The sequence below is a fragment of the Camelus ferus genome, chromosome 4, assembly GCF_009834535.1.
Source record: "Camelus ferus isolate YT-003-E chromosome 4, BCGSAC_Cfer_1.0, whole genome shotgun sequence".
NCBI lineage: Eukaryota > Metazoa > Chordata > Mammalia > Artiodactyla > Camelidae > Camelus > Camelus ferus.
Window position 1 is genome coordinate 28,915,772 of NC_045699.1, and position 21,011 is coordinate 28,936,782.

At 38.8% G+C, this 21,011-nt stretch overlaps 2 protein-coding genes across 9 annotated transcripts in view; both read left to right on the plus strand.

Moving 5' to 3' along the window:
• The window catches only part of RANBP6 (RAN binding protein 6), a 225,517-nt gene extending 215,177 nt beyond the window's left edge, over nt 1–10,340 (plus strand). For 5 of the 7 annotated variants that reach the window (XM_032477705.1, XM_032477704.1, XM_032477706.1 and 2 more), the window contains one exon: nt 5,537–10,340. In XM_032477705.1, the coding sequence (XP_032333596.1) occupies nt 5,762–9,079 (3,318 nt within the window). In that variant the 5' untranslated portion in view covers nt 5,537–5,761 and the 3' untranslated portion in view covers nt 9,080–10,340. The remainder of the gene's footprint in view (nt 1–5,536) is intronic. The other 2 variants (XM_032477709.1, XM_032477707.1) reach the window with 2 other exon arrangements.
• Nucleotides 10,341–13,179: 2,839 nt separating this feature from the next.
• KIAA2026 (KIAA2026 ortholog) overlaps nt 13,180–21,011 on the plus strand; it is an 86,583-nt gene continuing 78,751 nt past the window's right edge. The window contains exon 1 of one of the 2 annotated variants that reach the window (XM_032477701.1): nt 13,180–13,970. In XM_032477701.1, the coding sequence (XP_032333592.1) occupies nt 13,375–13,970 (596 nt within the window). In that variant the 5' untranslated portion in view covers nt 13,180–13,374. The remainder of the gene's footprint in view (nt 13,971–21,011) is intronic. The other variant, XM_006190324.3, reaches the window with a different exon arrangement.

Below are 21,011 nucleotides of genomic sequence, written 5' to 3' on the forward strand. Positions count from 1 at the left end.
AGTATAAAAGAGACACTCTTCCAAGTGTTTTATCTTTGTAAGGTAAGGTTTGGTTTAATATATCTGCTTCGTCTTTTTTCTTAAAATTGCAGCTAATATAATTTATAATTAAGCATTTGGAATGGAGCCCAAATTGATTCCTACTTTGATTCTTTTCTCATTCTTCACAACTTCTGCCCTGGGCATTGCTTCTACTGGGCTCTGTCTAACCCAGGGAGTCGGAACAAAATATTCTCATTTTAGGAGAACAAAATGACATCAAGTATCCGGATGGTTGATGTCCTCCATCACTATTATAACTTTCTTCTCAGTTATTTAATCTGTAATTAAAATTTGTTTAAACCTATGTGTATCCTCCTTTATTTATTATAGGAATTAAATCAATTAGTACCTGCAAGTATCTGCAATTAGTACCTCAACCATCTGGTGAAGAAGCCAGTTGAGTACTCACATAGTGAGTTTCCAATTCATTATGTCTCTATTCAACTTTGATTATTCTGAATTATTGCCATGTAATTCTTAACATTAACAGTGTTTTACTATCATGCTTCTCATACACTTGGAGGTAAGAGGTAATATGTTAGGAAATAGGTAAAACCACAGATTAAACATGGCTGGTCTTCCTGGCAGGAACTAAGGAGTTCTAAAGTAGATTGTAAATTTCATAAAGGTAGGCATTCTGTCTGTTTTACAGTTTACTATTGTCTCCTTAGTGTCCCAGCACAGTGCCTGGCACATAGTAGGTACTCATTAAATATTTGTTGAATAAGTGAATTGAAGTGGAAAGCTTAGAGAGAAAACAATTTCATATGAAAAAATATGAAAATCTAGCAACTGGAACATCATATTTACATTTAAATTTTAAGTTAAAACATAAGCTGCTCCAGGTTATAGCCCCAAAAGTATCTTTCTCCTTAGCTTGTTTGTTTGTTTGTTTTTGGAGATGATCTGAGTGGACTGGAAAAGTTGAGATATTATTCTAAATCAATAAGTTTACACTGAAAATAAAGGAGAAATTTGTTTTCAGTTTTTATCTTGCCCGTTATTTAATTTTTCAATGCACAGTGTGTATAGATTACAAAAAGTTCCTAATTATACACAAATTCATAAATTCATCTGGACTTTAAGTATCTTCAAAATATCTGAAACCTAGAGAGTATTTTCTAAAAATTACAGTGTTCAGTGATTTAGCGTCACTGACTCTAACTACTTGGGTTCAAGATTTATTGCAAAGCTATAGTAATCCATACAGTCAGTGTGGCATTAGAATAAGGTAGGCATTTAGATTAGTGGAAATGAATAGAAGGTTCAGAGCTGCTACCTTTAAGCTCAGAGGAGGGACCTCCCAGAGCTGTGGGTGAAACCTCTGAGGAAGGAGTGCCCCCAGGCTACTGCGCCCTCCCCCCCAGGCTACTGCGCGCCCCCCAACCAGGCTACTGCGCCCCACCCCCCACCCCCAGGCTACTGGGGGCACTCCTGCAGACAGGAAGAGATTGGGCTGCAAGAGGGAGGAAACTGCTGCCACTAGGAGGAAGGGCCACTGCTGGGACAATCCAGATGAGAAAAGGAAAAACAGGATCAATCTCTTTTCTGTCCTTTTCTATCCTATATCTAGCGGCTCCTGTTGGTGGAAACTGTCAGAGCCGCAGCTATGAAAGGAGAAATTTTGTTTCCAGAACCTAATCTGAGCATCAGAAAACAAATTAGAGAAAGTATGAATGTGAAGCTGAAAGACAACATGTAAATGAGATTTCTGGTTTATCCCACTTTTAATAATATCAAGATTAATCAGTAACTTCAGGTGGTCCTAATCCCTCTCTTATTAAATTCCCAATCAATGTTTCATTTAATGGTTTTAGCATCCATTAGTTATTGTTACCTACATTCATTATTTCATTTGGCGTTATAACACAGCAATTTTCTGATTTTAGCATTTTTTGTGCACTTATTAGGTGGAATTCTATAAAGAAGAGTGTGAATAACTATTTGGTTATCCTAAAATACAGTTTGTACAGGAAAGACTGGAAAAATCTTGATTTTTTTCTCTTTATCAATTTTCAGTTGGTGACCTAGCAACCTCCAAAGATAGTAAGTTGGTTGCCTTTGTTAGTATTAGAAACTCTGAACTTTTGTTTATATATTTGAAGTATTTTTAATTCATAGCAGGCATCATTCTTTTTGATATTCAAGTTGTCCATCTTAGGTCAGTCAGAGCCTTCATAGTATTTTTTGTTTTCTGTATTTTTATTTATTCTGGATTATTCTTGCAAAAATGTCAAGTATTTCCAACTTAATTTTATCCCCCTCATTTGACTCTAAATCTCTCATATCTTGGAAGAAATTTGCGACTTATTTTCACTTTTCCCACTTAGTAAGCTGTTAATAAACACTTGAATTGTCCACTATTTGAGCCACCTTATGGAAACATTCTTAAATGGCCTCTCAACGGTGCAAACAATTTTAAAAGCCAATTTTAATTATTAAATTTAATAAAGTTCTTCAACTCTAACCAAATCTTCAAGTCCAATCTTGAAATCTTGGGTATTATGTGTGATCCTTAGTGGGGGAAAGGGAAATAACAATGTAAAAAGTAAATAGAATAGGATTATGCAATCTAGAGAGGAAGTACCTTAAGATTTTAAATCTGTGTACATTTTTCTAAAATAAAAGATCATAAATATTTTTTCCTAAAATGGATTCACTTTATCTCCTACTAACAATGACCATCAGTGTAGAGTGTGGGAGAAACTAGAGAACAAAATATGGATTCTGGGACTCACCTTCTTAGGGAAGCCTCTTTTTCCTTCAGAGAGAGTTAGTAGTCTTTTTGTCTGCATTAATACTGTTCTTTGTTCGTATGTAAGTAAAGAAACAGGTAAATTGCAGCATCTCCAACCAGATGCCAGGCCAAAACTTGGGGAGATTTCCTAGGCTTCTCCTTCCCCTGTGAGGTGCTATTGATATGACTTCTTAAGACCTCTCCAAACCTTGCCCTCTTTTCTTTCCCTCCATCACTGCTGTGATTTAGACTTTGAGCTTTACTGAAGTAGGTCATTGGCCTCCTAAATGCCTCCAGTCTTCACATTTCAGTTTTCACACTACCATCGAAGTATTCTTCCTAAAAATTGATTATTTCACAGCCCTTGATTAAAATTCTTAAACAGCTCCTCTTTACCTTTAGGGGGGAAAAGCCAAATTTCTTAACAAGGAATATAAGACTCCTCATGATCTGGCCCTTGTATAACTCTGTCTTCCTTATTCCTGCCTATGTCATCCCCAGGCCCCCTCAAGTTCCCTACCCAATGCTCTAGCATTGAAATACTGGCAAAACTCACCATTCTAGCCTCTAAGGCCTTCTGGCATTTGAACATAGCTATTCTCTTTTCTTATAACCTTCTTCTCTTTCTTCAAATAATTAATAAAAGCTCATCCTTCAAAAGTAAGCCCTGATATTACCACCTCTGGGAAGCCTTACCTGCACTCCCTTAGCTGCCTTCAGAACCCCATGTGGTTCCATGGCAGGCTTATCATCACCACAATGATCACTACACTATGACATTTACTGTCTCTCATGAGCATCCTCATGTATTTCATCTCTATCCCCAGCACACAGCAACCATGCTTAAGTATACCCTCAATGAATGTCTGCTGAGAGAATTAACGAATAATTACATTATCTTAACCCAGCATTTTCTAAACTTTTTTTCAGAGTGGGTCTAGCAATTTACTTAAACTACCACCAAAAATATCATTGAGTTCCCTGTTGTTCTGCATTCTCACCAGCCCTTGATATTCTTAGACTTAAATTTAAAACATTGTGGTGGGTCTATGGTAGTATCTTATCCTAGTTTTTAATGTCTTTATTATACTAATAGATACAGCTTCAAGAGAAGTCCACCCTCCTCCCCCCACATACTTATTAACATTTCCTGAAATAGCAAATGCAAGGGCCCTGCAGTTAGTCTTTTTCATGGAATGGTAAGAAAGCCAATGACTCTGGAACAAGACACAGAACTGCAGTGAAGATATTGGAATCAGAACCAGAACTGAACTCATCAGTGGTTCTCAAATTTTGGTATTCATATGAAAACCCAGTGTGCTTGTTAAAATTGAACATTCATGGGTTGCATGCCCCAGAAATTCCGATTCAATACTTCAGAGCTTGGGCCCTCATATATATGTTTAAAAATAAGCTTCTCAATTGATTCTGATGCATTTGGTTTTCAGTCTACAGAATGAGAAACACTGTTTAGAGAAAAAGATTTCTTCCTATATAAGCACAGTATTACATAACATAGTATAATTTATCAGACTACTTTGTCTATCATCTGGTTAATGCTAAAGGTGTGATTTTTCTATCTTTGTGGGTATATGCAGCAGCATATTACAAAATTAAAATTAAGCCCACTTGGAGAAGTTTAAGACAAATTTTGCAATAAGAGAAGTCCTTTGATCATGTTGCAAAACTAAGAGTAATTACAGGGAGGTGGTATGGTGAAAGAACCTTGGTGTTGCTTTCGGAAGAAGTGGATTTGAGGCTCAGGCTGTGTCATAGGCAAATTTAACTTCCCTGACTTTCCATTTTTCACCTAAAATTAGTATTATACATATCCTACCAACCTTGCAAGCCTGTACAATGGTCAGAATGACAGAGTGGCAAAGTGCTAATACAAAAGTAAGATCTAATCATTGTTAGAGAAATGATCATTGTTTTTGATTTACACACCTGCCTGAATTAAAGAAATAATATTTAGCCTCGGGGCATTTATTTTTTAGAATAATCTCAGCAGCTTCCTACTAAAAGAAAAACTATAAAAGCATTTTATAGTTTGCAAAGAAAATCTTGAGTGACATAACCAAGGATACAAAATCTATTTAGAGACAAGACCAGGATTCTAGTCTTCTAATTACTGGCCCAGGTCACTTTCCACTATACTTCACTCAGTTGTCTTTCTTATTCTTTATTATAATCGACAGGCCAAGTGATCCTGGCACACACCTGAGTCTAAGCACCACTGATCTACTGCACTGGGTGTGGTTGTGCGGTAGTAATCATTGTCCTTGTTTTTGTATAACACTTATGTGATAAACAGCTTTATTGAGATATTGTCACATACCGTACAATTCACCACTCTAAATTGTACAGCTCAGTGGTTTTTAGTATAATCACAGAGTTGTACAACCACCACCACGATCAATTTTACATTTTAATTACCCAAAAAGAACCCCTCCTGACAGCAGTCATTCTCTATTCTCCCTTCCCCTCAGCCACTGCCAAACACTAATCTACTTCTGTATGGATCTGCCTATTTAAAACCATTTATATAAATGGAATCACACAGCATGTGGTCTTTTGTGATCGTTTTTTTTCCTCTTACTTGTTTTAAAGGTGTACTTATTGTTTTAAAATGATCAGCCTAACAATAGAGATAGTTGAAAATTTTTTAAAAAGGGAAAAAGTCACCCATAATCCCATTCTACTGCAATCAATATCATACTTTTATTCCTTTTTTTTTTTTTTTTTTTTCTTCTCTAGATGCATCTTCATCTGATGAGAAAACAGGTGGAGATGACCCTCATTCCCACCGCGCTCGCATCTATCCCCCGCCTCCGGGTTCCCCACCTCCCAGAGCCCAGCAGCGCCCAGGCAGCGGAGGAAGAAGCGGCCCCGCCCATCCCCGCTGGCGCCTTGCTGACGTCACATCTTCGAGTCGCAGACCCCCGCCCTCCTTCTCCGTCGCGGTTGCTTTGACAGAACGCGATGGCGGCGGCCGGGTCTGCAGGAGTACCGGCGACCGTGTTGGGAAAGCAAGAGTTTTACCAGCTTCTGAAGAACCTGATCAATCCAAGCTGTATGGTGCGGAGGCAGGCAGAGGAAGTCTATGAAAATATCCCAGGTCTGTGTAAGACTACATTCCTCTTAGATGCCGTCAGAAATAGAAGAGCAGGTTATGAGGTGAGACAAATGGCTGCCGCACTGCTCCGACGGCTTTTGTCTTCTGGGTTTGAGGAAGTCTATCCAAATCTGCCTTCTGATGTTCAGAGGGACGTCAAGATTGAACTGATACTGGCTGTTAAGTTAGAGACACATGCTAGCATGAGGAAAAAACTTTGTGATATTTTTGCAGTGCTGGCAAGGAATTTGATAGATGAGGATGGTACTAACCACTGGCCCGAAGGTCTCAAGTTCCTTATTGATTCAATCTACTCTAAAAATGTGGTTCTATGGGAAGTTGCACTTCACGTTTTCTGGCACTTTCCTGGGATTTTTGGGAACCAAGAGCAGCACGATTTGGATATCATCAAACGGTTGTTGGACCAGTGTATTCAAGATCAAGAACATCCAGCAATCAGGACATTATCTGCTAGAGCTGCAGCTGCATTTGTACTTGCTAATGAGAATAATACTGCTCTTTTCAAAGACTTTGCAGACTTGCTTCCTGGAATCTTACAGGCTGTGAATGATTCATGCTACCAGGATGATGATTCAGTGCTAGAATCCCTTGTTGAGATTGCAGATACTGTACCTAAATACTTGGGTCCTTATTTAGAAGATACTCTGCAGTTGAGTCTAAAGTTATGTGGAGACTCAAGACTTAGTAATCTGCAACGCCAGCTGGCCCTTGAAGTAATAGTTACCTTGTCTGAAACTGCAACCCCAATGTTGAAAAAACATACAAATATTATTGCTCAGGCAGTTCCTCATATATTAGCAATGATGGTTGATCTACAAGATGATGAGGACTGGGTAAACGCTGATGAAATGGAAGAAGATGATTTTGACAGCAATGCAGTTGCTGCTGAGAGTGCACTAGACAGACTGGCTTGTGGGCTCGGTGGAAAACTTGTTTTACCAATGACTAAGGAGCATATCATGCAGATGCTTCAGAACCCTGACTGGAAATATCGACATGCTGGATTAATGGCCTTATCTGCTATTGGAGAAGGATGCCATCAGCAAATGGAATCAATTCTAGATGAAACAGTTAACTCTGTTTTGCTTTTTCTTCAGGATCCTCATCCAAGGGTGAGGGCTGCAGCCTGTACTACACTGGGACAGATGGCTACAGATTTTGCACCTAATTTCCAAAAGAAATTCCATGAAACAGTGATTGCAGCTCTGTTGCGTACCATGGAAAATCAAGGTAATCAGCGTGTGCAGTCACATGCAGCTTCTGCACTTATTATTTTTATTGAAGACTGCCCCAAATCATTGCTAGTTCTATATTTGGATAGTATGGTGAGAAATATACATTCCATCCTGGTGATTAAACTTCAAGAGTTGATTCGGAATGGAACTAAGTTGGCCTTGGAACAGCTTGTGACAACCATTGCCTCAGTTGCAGATACAATAGAAGAAAAATTTGTTCCATATTATGATATATTTATGCCTTCACTAAAGCAAGTTGTTGAGCTTGCTGTTCAAAAGGAGCTCAAGCTTCTGAAAGGAAAAACTATTGAATGCATTAGTCATGTTGGTCTTGCTGTTGGTAAGGAAAAATTTATGCAAGATGTATCAAATGTGATGCAACTACTGTTGAAGACACAATCAGACTTAAATAATATGGAAGATGATGACCCTCAGACTTCTTACATAGTTTCGGCATGGGCTAGAATGTGTAAAATTCTTGGAAATGATTTTCATCAGTACCTTCCACTGGTTATTGAGCCTCTTATTAAGACTGCTTCAGCTAAACCCGATGTGGCTCTCTTAGACACACAAGATGTGGAGAATATGAGTGATGATGATGGATGGCAGTTTGTAAATCTTGGAGACCAGCAAAGTTTTGGAATTAAAACTTCAGGACTTGAAGCAAAAGCAACTGCTTGCCAGATGTTGGTTTATTATGCTAAGGAGTTAAGGGAAGGGTTTGTGGAATATATAGAACAAGTTGTGAAACTGATGGTTCCTTTACTGAAATTTTATTTCCATGACAATGTTCGAGTAGCAGCAGCAGAGTCCATGCCTTTTCTCCTGGAATGTGCAAGAATTCGTGGTCCAGAGTATCTTGCACAGATGTGGCAATTCATATGTGATCCCTTAATCAAGGCTATTGGGACTGAACCCGATACAGATGTACTCTCAGAAATAATGAATTCTTTTGCAAAGTCCGTTGAAGTAATGGGTGATGGGTGCCTTAATGATGAACACTTGGAAGAACTGGGAGATATACTGAAAGCAAAACTTGAAGGGCACTTTAAAAACCAAGAATTGAGACAGGTTAAAAGACAGGAAGAAAACTATGACCAACAGATTGAAATGTCTCTGCAAGATGAGGATGAATGTGATGTTTATATTCTGACCAAAGTATCAGATATTTTGCACTCATTATTTAGTACTTATAAGGAAAAGATTTTACCATGGTTTGAACAGCTGCTTCCATTAATTGTAAGTCTAATTTGTTCTAGTAGACCATGGCCAGACAGACAGTGGGGATTGTGCATATTTGATGATATCATAGAACACTGCAGTCCAAGCTCATTTAAATACGTAGAATATTTTCGGTGGCCAATGCTACTAAATATGCGAGACAACAACCCTGAAGTCAGACAAGCTGCTGCTTATGGCCTGGGTGTTATGGCACAGTTTGGTGGAGATGATTATCGTTCTTTATGTTCAGAAGCTGTTCCCCTGCTGGTAAAAGTTATTAAGTGTGCAAATTCCAAAACCAAAAAAAATATCATTGCTACAGAGAACTGTATCTCAGCAGTAGGGAAGATTTTGAGGTTTAAGCCTAACTGTGTAAATGTAGATGAAGTTCTTCCACACTGGTTATCATGGCTTCCACTGCATGAGGATAAAGAGGAAGCTATTCAGACTTTGAGTTTTCTCTGTGACTTAATTGAAAGTAACCACCCAGTTGTACTTGGACCAAATAATTCCAATCTTCCAAAAATAATCAGTATAATTGCAGAAGGAAAAATTAATGAGACTATTAACTGTGAAGATCCTTGTGCCAAACGCCTAGCTAATGTTGTACGCCAGGTACAGACTTCTGAAGAATTATGGTTGGAATGCATTTCCCAACTTGATGATGAGCAACAGGAAGCCTTGCAGGAGTTGCTAAATTTTGCTTGAAGCACTTTAATATTACTTGAATATCATCTACCATGAGTAACTCCAAATAAGTGTTGTGAGTGGATTCCATTATGATTGAGAAAAGTGTTCTCTCCCTGCTAAACAGTTTATATTCCTTCCCCACGTTTCTCCAGGATTAATCAGTGTCGTAGCCTCTGTTCACCTTGCATGTTTTATCTCCTAAACACAGACCTTGGTGATAACCTGTGCTCTGTTGTCTTAGAATGTTTGTCACTTTTTCCCTAGTTGATGTGAAGTATACAAATTATCACTATTTGTCTGAATTATTGATGCTGGGAAAGCAATATACTTGGTGTTAGGATGTCATGCTGCCTACCACAAGATGCTAAAGCTCACAGGATGGGTTAGGAGAACTTCCAGGACAAACATCTGTGGAATTGTGGGTGAAGAATATAGTGGCAGGCTTATTCAACCTTGATAATACTCCCAGTTTTCATGGTAATGGGAGGATGCTGAAATTGCAAAAGAGTTTTGAGATAGTGCAGTGGATGTGGGGAGGCTTCTCTACAATATATGTGAACTTTTTAATAATGCCCTCCTAAAAAAGACTGGGTGAGACATACCCACATTCTAGTTCCCAAGGCGTCCAGCCGAGAGTTAGGAGAACTTGGCCAGACTGTTCTTTCCAGGACTCTAAGAACCATGGTTACTGAAAAAAATATCCTGGTACATCTAACACTGGTAGCATGTAACACAGTTACAGTTTGACAGATTATTTGTGTGAGTCAATCAGTCTTATGTGTTTGAGCAGAATATTGCATTGTGTATGTATGCCATTTTCCCCTGCAAACTAGTTCAACAGTAAGAATCCCCGATTCAAAAGAAGCTTAAATAGATTTCTATTTTGAAGAATCTTTTAATAGATTGTATAGTAGCCCTGAAGGCTATTCTATTGTGATAATGAAAGGGAAGCAAAATAAATTTTATCTTTAAACATTAAAAAAGAAAACAGCTTTGAGACCAGTCATTTAGCAGTAGATATACATTGTAAGAAAACAGTTCTATAAATCTAAGGTTAATTATAATAATTGGAATGTTGGTTTTTAATGTCAAGCTTCTCGTAGGGTAGAAAAAAAAGCTATCTCCTCAGCAAATTACTGATCCAAAATTTAAGAACAAATACATTTGTCACGATTTCCTGGGGCTACTGTGAGTACTGTGTATGTAAAGTATTTAGTAAATATTTAAGACCTAGTAAGTTCTTAATAAATGGTAGCTGTTACTGCTGTTGGTGTTTGTACCTTTGCTATGTTCTTTTTATGGTTTGGAATTCCTTTCACATTAGAATCTCCCTGTTTCACCCCCTACCAGTTCTTGAGCAGGTCATCTAAGCCTTTGTGGACAGAGATATAAAGTTGAGATTTTAGATATGCAATTCCTGTCTGTTCCCTATAACTATTATTAATGAGGGAAAAAATAAAAGGTCATTAAGTGCAGTATAGTCACAATTTTATTAAAAAATAAATTTTAAAAGTATAGACGGATAAATAGAAAAATTCCACTTCAAAGTATTAATAGAGGTTTCCTCTGGATGGTGGGATTAAAAGGCAGTTTTTTTCCTCACTTATCTGCATTTTCTAGTTTACCTACAACCAACATATTTCTTGTATAACAGTTTTTTTTTTCTAAGTTCAAGGACCTGATCCTACTTTCATAATAGCTAAGATCACAGTCAGCTTGGCCTCTCCATGACCTGTAGCTGAGGTTCCTTCAACTCACCTGTGCTTCTTTATCCTAAAATCCCTTAATTAAGAAGCTTTCCTTTGATCAACATTTCTAGCGATTCCCTACACTCTCACACATGAGGATTTGGAAAGTCTGCCAGATGACTTGGAATTAGGTACCTGAAGAATTCTGAAGTATGACAGACCTAGATTTGAATTTTGGCAAACTACTTTTTTAACCAAAGCATCAGTTCTCCATCTATGAAATGGGCATAATATCTAGCTCATAGGATTGTGAGAGTTAAAGGAGGTAATGTATATAAAATGCCTAGGGGCACAGGTTTCAATAAATGCAAGCTAACATTATCTGAGTCATAAAATAGGGTTGGTAGCTAAAGAGTAAGAGGGGGTATTTGCTGGGGTCCAGATTCTTGGGCTTTGTCAAAGGAAATGAGGGACATCCAGTCAGACACATTTTTGGTTGCCAGGTGCTGAAGGAAGACTGGTCCCTGCCTTTGTTCCTGAGCTGAGGTACATCTATGGGCTCTGAGGAGAGAGAATGCTGTAAATGCCTAATAATTACAAATGTCTGATAAGGTGAGAACAGGCCCTGAAAACTAGATAATGGGCATAAGTGTGTGCAGGGGGTGGAGGGAGGGTGAGGGGAGCAGGGTTATGGGGGTGGGCAGTGTCAATGGCCTAAAATGTTAGAAGTGTTCCCCCTTACCTATTTTTATCTAAGACTGCTATTTAAGTCTGGACCAAAAGGAAAAAAAAAGCTTTTTAAAGTTTTGAATTTTATCAGCGCTTTAAAGGTCCACATTAATGGCAAGTAATGGGATGTAAACAATCTTAAGAGTCAGTATATCCCAAACATTTAGTCTTAAGGCTTTTCCTTTTAAAATGCTTGATTTCTAGAACTTTGTGTTTAAATAATTCCAGTTTTCAAGTAAGAGCGTTCTGTGTAAGCAGAAAAAGTAATGTGTGCTTCTTTAAAACAGAACATTGAAAATAGTATATCTGCTTTATGGAACAATTAATTCCTTTCTCCTCACTTTAAGCAATGGAATGAGTCCACTTTTTAGATATTCCCTAAATGCCTAAATGTTCCCATAAAAAAATAATCTTTAAATGTGTGGTGAGATTGTAAGGTCTTGCTAACGACTTGACTGTTTAATGCTGAACATCTTAGATTTGAAATATCTGAACTGTTCTTAGTCCCAAGAATTTTTTTAAAAATTAGGTTCCATTCCCTTCCTTTACTCTTAACAGATGTCAAGAATCAAGAGAGTGGAAATGTTTTTTTTATTTTAATGTAAAACAGGAATTGATGTTAAGACCTGGGGACAGGGGTTTCAGAAGTTCGAGTTCTACAGATCATCTCCTTTTCTTTTGCATGTGAACATATGTTTCAGTTGGTCGAGTCCTGGAACCTCGCTTCTAAACTTTTCAAAATTCTAGTTTTATATTTAAAAAAACCGGCAGTCACAAGGGGGAGGAAGTGTGCAAAGAGAACCTAAATTTTGCAATAGGATAGGATTTACATTTTACTCATTATTATTTCCCAGTAACGAAGGTTATCTAGCAAGCTCTTTCAGGATTAATTTTAGCTTTTAGCACTAAAGGGTCTCGCAAAAGAAATACCCTCTTGCAGCACCTGCTTATAAAACCCCTTCAGCCTCCCTCTCGGGGGGGGGGGGTCAAGCAAAGCTGCGCAGGCGCTTTATTTCATTCTCCACTCCCGCCCCTTACAGTCGTCTATAGGCTGATGACATCATTAGCCCGCGCAACCTACCGGGCCTCAGGGCCTGTAGCTGAGACGAAGTCCTTGCTTTAGCGTAGCGGAGCGCGACGTGAAGTGGGGGTGGTGGTGTTCTACTACGCATGCTCACCGAGGATGGCGACGGTGCCTCTTTCTTAGTCTCTCTCCACAACTCGCCCCAACCTGGAGGGGGGCGGGCCTGAGTGCCCTCCCCCTTCTCTCCCTGCCCCTCCCCTTCCCCTTCCCCCGCCCAGCGGGGATTCTAACTGACAGTTGTCGTCGGGCCCCGTCCGCGCGCCGCCTCCTCCTGCCCGGGTGCCCCGCAGGTAGAGAGGGGCGGGAGGGGGTGTGAGGGAGAGGAGGAGGAGCCCGAACCTCCGCGGCCCAGCGCTTCGGCCCTGTCCCGGGAGGCGAGAGAAGAACGCCCCCCTTCCTCCTCGCCCCCTCCCAGCCCCCAAGCCGGCCAGGGAGGGGGTGGGGCGCCAAGGCCGCGGAGGCCAGACCGGGCCTGGCGGGTGAAGAGCGGGCGGGCGGGGCGCGGAGGGGTGAGGCAGGCGAGGGCCGCGCGCGCGCGCGCGCGCCGCCGCCGCCGGGGGGAGGGGAGAGGAGGGCACCTAGGCTCTCCTCTTCTCTCCCCCCTCCCCCGCGCGCCATGTAACCCCGCCCCGCCGGCGGCGAGCTCGAGACCCCCTCGCGCACCGAGCCAAGCCGGCGGCTGAGGAGAACGAGGCCTGATGCGGCTGGGGCTGCGCGGCGCAGCCGAGCCCTGAGGAAGCGGCCCGCGCTCACGCCTGCCCCGGCGCCTCGAGCGGCCGCTCCACGCCGCCCAACCTGGGCCTGCCGGGGGCATGAGCGTGCCCGGGACGCCGGGGGAGATGGAGCCGGCCGGGGAGGAGGAGCGGCCGCCACCAGCGGCTGAGGAAGAGGAGGAGGAGGAGGAGGAGGAGGTGGCAGCGGCGGCCCCGGCCTCAGGGCCCGCCCGAAAGAGGAGTGCCTTCTCGCAGGAGGACGCGGACGACCAGAAGGAAGAGGAGGCGATGGTGGTCGCGGGCGGTGGCTGCAAGGAACAGGAGCTGACCTACGAGCTGCAGCAGGGCTACCGCATTCTGGGCGAGTTCCTGCAGGAGAAGCACCGGGGCCTCACCGCCCCCTTCCTGCAGCCCCTGAGGGGCGTTGCTACCGGGGAAGAGGAGGCGGCCGAGGGGCCTCGCAGCGGGGGCCGGGGCAGTCGCGCCCTCCCGCAGCAGCCCGGGCAGGGCATATGTCTGCTGAAGATGGAGGAGAAGTTCGCCAGCGGCCAGTATGGGGGCATCACCGAGTTCGTGGCGGATTTCAGGTTGATGCTGGAGACATGCTACCGCCTGCATGGAGTGGACCACTGGGTCTCCAAACAGGGCCAGAAGCTAGAGATGATGCTGGAGCAGAAGTTGGCGCTTCTGTCTCGGTGAGTGAGCCCGGTCCGCGATGGGACTGACGGACTGACACAAACACACCCTCGCACGTGTCCGAAGAGGGTTGGGCCAGGGGCCGGGGGGCGTCGCTGATAGGTGCTGAGTCGGTGCTGGAGAACCCCGGGAGGAGGAGCAGCGCTGGGCGGGGGCCCGCAGGGGTGTGGTGGGTGTGGGCTGAGCGAACCCAATGCCCAGCTGTAACGAAGCTGAGAAGGAAGCCGAGTCCGGACTGCCGGAGGGCAGGTAAAGTTTGTAGATGTAAACCGAAGTGGTGCCCATAGAAAGAGAATTGCAGGGATAGGGAGAGGAAAAGTTTTAGGGGATTGGAAGTTGGACCCGCAACTTTTAGACAGTTTTGGCGTGAAATTTTAAAACGTTTTTAGGATAAAATATCGTTTAAAAAGTAATTTGGGTTCGTGTAAAAGGTGGTTTCAAACTATTTTAAAATAATTGTATCGTTTTACTACTCAAGTCGGCCATCGGAGATTTATGAAGTGTTACTAAATGCTAAACGATTACTTTGGCGTACTCCTGATCTTTTCTTTCAGCTTCATCTGAGCACACTGAATTTTTGCAATAATAGTGGATGCATCAACACAAGATTTTTAATACTTTTAGGAATTTGTGTTTATTTTGCCGGAAGGCATAGGCAGTTCAGATGGCACTCTCTTAATGTACTCCACTCATATACCCCGAGTCAATTATTTTTCTTTCGTAAGAGGAAATAATGCAACGCAAGAGGCTACTAAAACAAACATACTCATTTATAATTTTATAATTGATATGAGCCAAATTAACTTCTCAAGTGAAAATTCTTCAGGAATAGAAAAATAATTGTTGGAAATCGTAGTTGAAGTGAACCAGTAGTTTGACTCTTTACTAGCGGAAGAGAACTTGAACAAGTTACTTCATCTTTTTAGCCTCAGTTTCCTCATCTGTAAAATGAGGATAATAATAATAATAACTAATTTATGCGGTTGCTGTCGTATTACATGAATTATTTACATTTAGTAAAGTCAGAAGTACTAGTCCCATAGTTACCCCAAAATAAGTTTTAACCATTATAACATTAGTAGTGGTAGTTGAATAAAAGGAATATTTCCATATCTGAAGCTGAGAAGTGTACTAGTGCTTTTATGGAATAGCTCCTGAAAAGTTGTGTTAATTTTTTGGTCCTTGATTTACAATTGTAATTTTAAAATAATCTAGTCTGTAACTGGCTTCCCATATGCTGTTTTCAAGACTATCCGTGCAGAGATGTCTTTCACTGAAAACAATGGTTAACAGTGCTTGACTCATTAGGGGAGCTCAATTTAAACTAAGGAACCTTTGCTTAAATCCTTTCATAATGTAATTATTTGTTAATAGAATAATTATTCATAAATTTGCCTTGTAAATTACTTTTAATATTTTATTTAGTGACATAATACTTGTGTAGTGTGTTTATTACCTTTGTCTCCACAGTGTTTTATAGTTGTGACTCACATAAGAAACAATCCATTCACATGTCATTATTTTTAAGTAATAAAATATATTCCAAATTGATGTCACAAAATTTTAGACCTGGAAGAAACCATAATGTTCACCTAATCCACACATCCAGTTTTACAGATTGGAAGCAGGGATTGAAGCTGGAGAATGGCTGCAAGAAAGTGCTAAGAAGTTGCATATAGATTTGAATAAATTACAGGTTTTCTCAGAAGCATTGTGTATATAATAAATATTTCCTCAGTCCTGCAAAAGAACAAGGAGACTACTTCTCTTTTATATAAAGATAAATTTCTGAATGCTTAGTATCATTCCTAGTGACTAATGCTCAGAATCCTATATTCGCTAATAGTATCCAAACTTAGAACTTAAAGGTAAAACATTCTATTGTATATAAACATAATAATGCATTTCTGATATTCTTAGTCCAAGAGAGATAAAATTCCTGCAGTTTAGTAGCAAAAAGTAATATGATGGTCTCAAACAGATTAAAATTAAAGTTTTGAGTCCCTCACTTTTTTGATGTATACAAATATTTTGTAAGTAACAGTTTTGCCAGACCACACTTTTAGATATCAGGAAATCATTTCTTTTTCTGTACTAGCCTAAAATCTGAGTCGTTACTAAATAAATGCTTTGAGTGAGCACAACTTTGAGAAAACCATAGATTATAACTGTTTGGTATGCAGTTAAGATATACAAATGCTCTAGGAGAATATACTATAGATTGTCCACATGAATATGGTTTACAGCAAATAGATGACTAGTGGTTATTTTAGTTATGAAAACAATCACTTAGATATTACCATTGTTTTCTTTTCTCCTAGTATATACTTGTAAGATACGGAATTAACTTATTTTCACATTTACTGTGAGGAGAGTTTTATAGCTGCTCCATATACTACTGAGCCTTTGTGAGCAAGAAATACATTAGATATGGAAGATGCCACATTATCATTACAGAACAACCTGGTGGTGTTAGTACCTTAGGCACGTTTTATAATTTGAATCTCAGTTTCTTCATCTGTGCTGTGAAAGTGTTGATTGTATAAATACGTGATCTGCCAGGGCTAGACATTCAAGTCCCTGATATTAAAAGATAAGTTCCCTGCCCTTAGCCGGTGTATAGTTAAGTAGGAAAACATGGACTTAAAAAGATGATGATTCTATAAGGGACATATAAACAAGGCTCAAGGTGAATTTAGGAAGAAGACCTAAATCTGAAGAGGAGGGAATAAGTGTGGGATGGCAAGTGAGAGGAGGAAAGGAAGAAGGGAAAAGAGACTAGTTAAAAGGTATAGAGAAGTTTATACTTGAACTGATTCGTAAAGGAGTTGAAGATTGCTTCAGGATTTTTTTTTTTTTTTGGAGGATTTGAGAGGGGCATTCCAGAATACTGACTACAGTGAGCTGAAGTATATTCTCAGTATATTCTATTTTTATTTTAGCCTTTTAAAATTTCTAAATTTCTTGATTTGCTTTTTGTGGTGTTTATAATAATAATACATGTACATAATCAAATAATCTATAAGGCTAGTATTTATTATATATGATGTGTATTAGTAATTTATAGCATTATATTTTATATATAATATTTGTGATAGAATTAGGACTAAGACAGCATACCTAGTCTCAAAGTTACATTTTAGAAGGGATCTCATTCATTTATTTGAGGCAGCTGAGAGAAATAGCAATTAGCATTAGAAATAGGGAGAAAATCACCTACTAAGTGGAAAAGAAGAGAAAATACTTAATAGTTAGGAAGTTATGCCTACTAAGAATTTTAAGTTATATTTTTGAAAGCTTTAAGAATATTGCTTTAGTTTGAAAAGGTTGTAGTTACAGAAGAGGCATATCCAGTCCCCAACAGAGCTGAACTTGAAATTTTTATTTTGACCATTTAAAATAATATTTTGGTGAAAATAAGCTTGAATACAATACATCCTTATTAAAATTATGGTTGACTTCTGAATTAAGTTGCTGTTAAAAATGGGTACATGTAACGGGCTATTAAAAGAGGCTTTCTTAAAATATAGTTAAAGATTATTTAGTTTTGTAATTGCTTTTTAGTTGGCAGAATATTTTTCTTGGGGATGGAAGTGCAAGAACATCATTATGAAGCCTCAAAAATTTAAAAATAGAGGTTTCCAAGTACAAGTAGTAGTTGAAACATAAATGGATTTTTCAGACTGATTTTAATCTCCTCAGTTAAATTTAAATTTTTTGACTTGTTTATTCTCAATTAAGATGAAAATTCAGAAATTAATTAGGAATTTTAGAAAGATGCTTCTTTCTCTGTAGTAGTGCAGCACTTCCACCCTCACTGAATTCTGTAATTTTATCTTTTTAATGTAAATCTTTAAAAATTGAGTATACTTGGTAATACAGTCTGGATTTGCTTTTTGTTCAGAACTAGAGAATGTTAGAGCTTGATACTCCATGTAGTGCTATTTATTATAATTGTCATTCTTAAAAAAAAATGTGCTATTTAAGAAGGTTCAGAAAATGCTTTAGTGCAGTGATGAAAGGCTTTCAATTAACAAGACATTTATTGAGCACCTGCTTTGTTCTGGGACTTAGGGAAAAAATTCCTGGCTTCAGGAGTTTAAAAAAATGGTATATGCACAGTTGTGAAAGGTAAAATATGTTAAAACTGTGATTCTCCAACTTGTTCCATTGTTAGAACACCAGGAGATCATAGGACTATTTGCAGAGTATTCTGAAATATGGATATATTTAGTTGTATGATTTTCTGCTAGGGATCCTAAAGGCTTAAAACAAATTATGGGAGGAAACCCTTAATTGAAGAGATTCTTAGTAGATCCTTAGTACCTTAGTTTTCCCCCCTACAAACTGGGAGAACATGATCACTTTTGGATTTTTGTTGCTATGTCTTGGTTTAGTTCGTGAAATAACTACAGTTAACCCTTTAACAACACAAGGGCTGGGGGCGCTGACCCTCCCTGCTGTTGAAAATCTGCATCTAACTTGGCCCTCTGTATACCCTCCATATACTTGATTCCTCCATATCTGGGGTTCCGCATCTGCGGATTCAAACAACTGAGGATCAAAGGTCCTATAGTGCTGTGGTATTTACTGTTGAAAAAAAAATCCATGTATGAGTGGACTCATACAGTTTAAACCTTTGTTTTTCAAGGATCTTTATATTCTAAGGGCACATACTTTGAGGACTACCTTGATAAGCTTTATTATAGAGTGCTAGGGGAGTGCAGAGGGGGGATAATTAACTAGGGGAGGTGGGGAAACTGGGATTGAAAAATACTTTATTAGATTTTATTCTAGAAATCATAGATTTGTAGGATGGGCAGACTATTAATAAGTTAAATTGAGGCGTTCATTAAACAATTATTTGGCCTATCTTATCAGTAGTATGTAAAGCACTGTAGTTACAATGGTAAACATGACTTTATCCCTCACTTCAAGGTGGCAGGTAGACAAACACTTACATGTGTGGAGGCAGGAGAGTACAGAGTATTCCAGATGAATAGCTTATATCCAGTGGTTATTTAGAGTATAGGATGATGAGATCCTTTAGTGGCAGATAAATCTAGAAAGATAGATTGGGGCTAATTATGGATGACCTTGATTGCTTGCTAAGGAATTTAGAATGTAGGCATTGTAGATCTATCACAGGATTTAGCTAAGAGAGTGACTTTGAAATACTAGTACTTTTACTACTACTTTGAAGTTTGAATGCTGAGTGGAAGGAGAGTGAATGAAGAAAGAAAACCAGTTAAAAGACTCTGGAGTTAATACCATCAAGAGATAGTAAGCAGTAGAAATAAAATGGTGGATGAGGATACATGAGAGGTAAATTCAGCAAGTGAAAGTAGTATAACGGCAAGCTATTGGATATGGATGCAAAGGATGATGTCCAAAATAAATTTGAGCCCAGGTGATAGTGATGCTGAGGGAATGGGAGAGAGGAGGCATTCATTTGAAGATTTGAAGCTGAGAATTATTGGAAAGCTGCATATGGAGCTCAGCAGAATGACTAGGAATAGATTAGAGATATAATTAGAAATGAACCTGCAGAAGGATGATTGAAGAAATAGTAGTGAATGAGATTGCCCAGGACAGACTCTAGTGAAAATACAAGGGGACCAAAGGCAGAATTTTGTGTAAGGATTGACTGTCTTCTGAAAAGACTGAAGATTAGAAAATATGATTAAAGTGTATATAATGCATATTAAAAGCTAAAATGCTTAATTAAGAAGAGGAAGTTAATTAAGGTGAAAAGAGTTTATTCTGGAATAAGTAAAAGGTATTCATTGGAAGATAGTAAACTGATAGACTTTAGTATTTTAGGAGGTTTTATTCCATTTGAAAATAATAATTTGAAAACAATTTAAATTTAATACAGTAAAAATGCCCTAATAGATTCAAATGTATTTTGCTTTAAAGTCTGTTTCTCATTGTATTTATGCCCTTGTGCTTAGTTTTATTTCTTAGGAAAAGGCTAGAGCAGGAAAAAGAAATCATGTTTTTGCAGAGAATATTTAGTGCTTTTCAGATGTCTTTTAGCTTTCAAATCATCTCTAGGCTCTCTCCACAAAATTAGAAATACATAGAACAAACAAATAGCTGTTTTCTTTTCCAAGGAACTTCTATAATAATATGAATCTTTAAAATATATATTAAATTACTTGAAGTGGTTGTTGTTCTTCTTTTTTTCAATGGGAAACACTAATAAATCCCAGTGGTACTATTATACATAACCAAGCCCTTTGTTGTATCATCTTCCACCTGGCACCTGTAAATATTCCACAATTAATCATCCTTAAAAGTCAAGATATTATAAGTATATATACTTTGAAAAAAGGCTTAGGAAAACCAATAGAGTGTTAATAGTGGTTATTGCTAAGTAGAAAGATACTGGGTATTTTTCATTTTCTTCTCTTAATGTTCTGTATATGCTAGATTTTCTGCAATAAGCATATTTTATAATTAATAAAATATTTTATTTAAAGGAAAGTAGTGTTTAACAACTTTGAATCAACTATATAGGTAAAGAATTGGGTTAAAAATTGTATCTTCAAAATTGTAAGACAGTACACTTATGTTAAATGTTGTAGCTGGGTAATGCAATTGTAAGTGATTAACTTTTCCTTCTACTTTCTCATTTTTTTTCTGCAATGACCATGTGTTGCTGTTATTTTTTATAATACAATTTAAAATATAAAGCCCACAGATTTTGTAGTTGCAATTTTAAGGACTTGGAATAGCCAGTGCTAAGAACTTAGCCCAAACTTTCATATTTAAAGCTTTTGGGTACAGCTATCTGAATATACTTTCAAACAAACATAATTCTTCTGTTAGCTTCTTTTATACCTCTTTAAATGTTAGTATGTCTGAGAATTTAGACCTGTTCATTTCTGTCTAGGCACTCCTCTAAAAGATAAAAACAGATGAGACTACAGATTGAGATAAACCAGTTTGAAGTAACACAATTAACCTTTTGCTATAATTTATAAGTACTACTTTACTAATACTGCTCTTCTGTGGGAGTTTAAACCTTCTAAGTT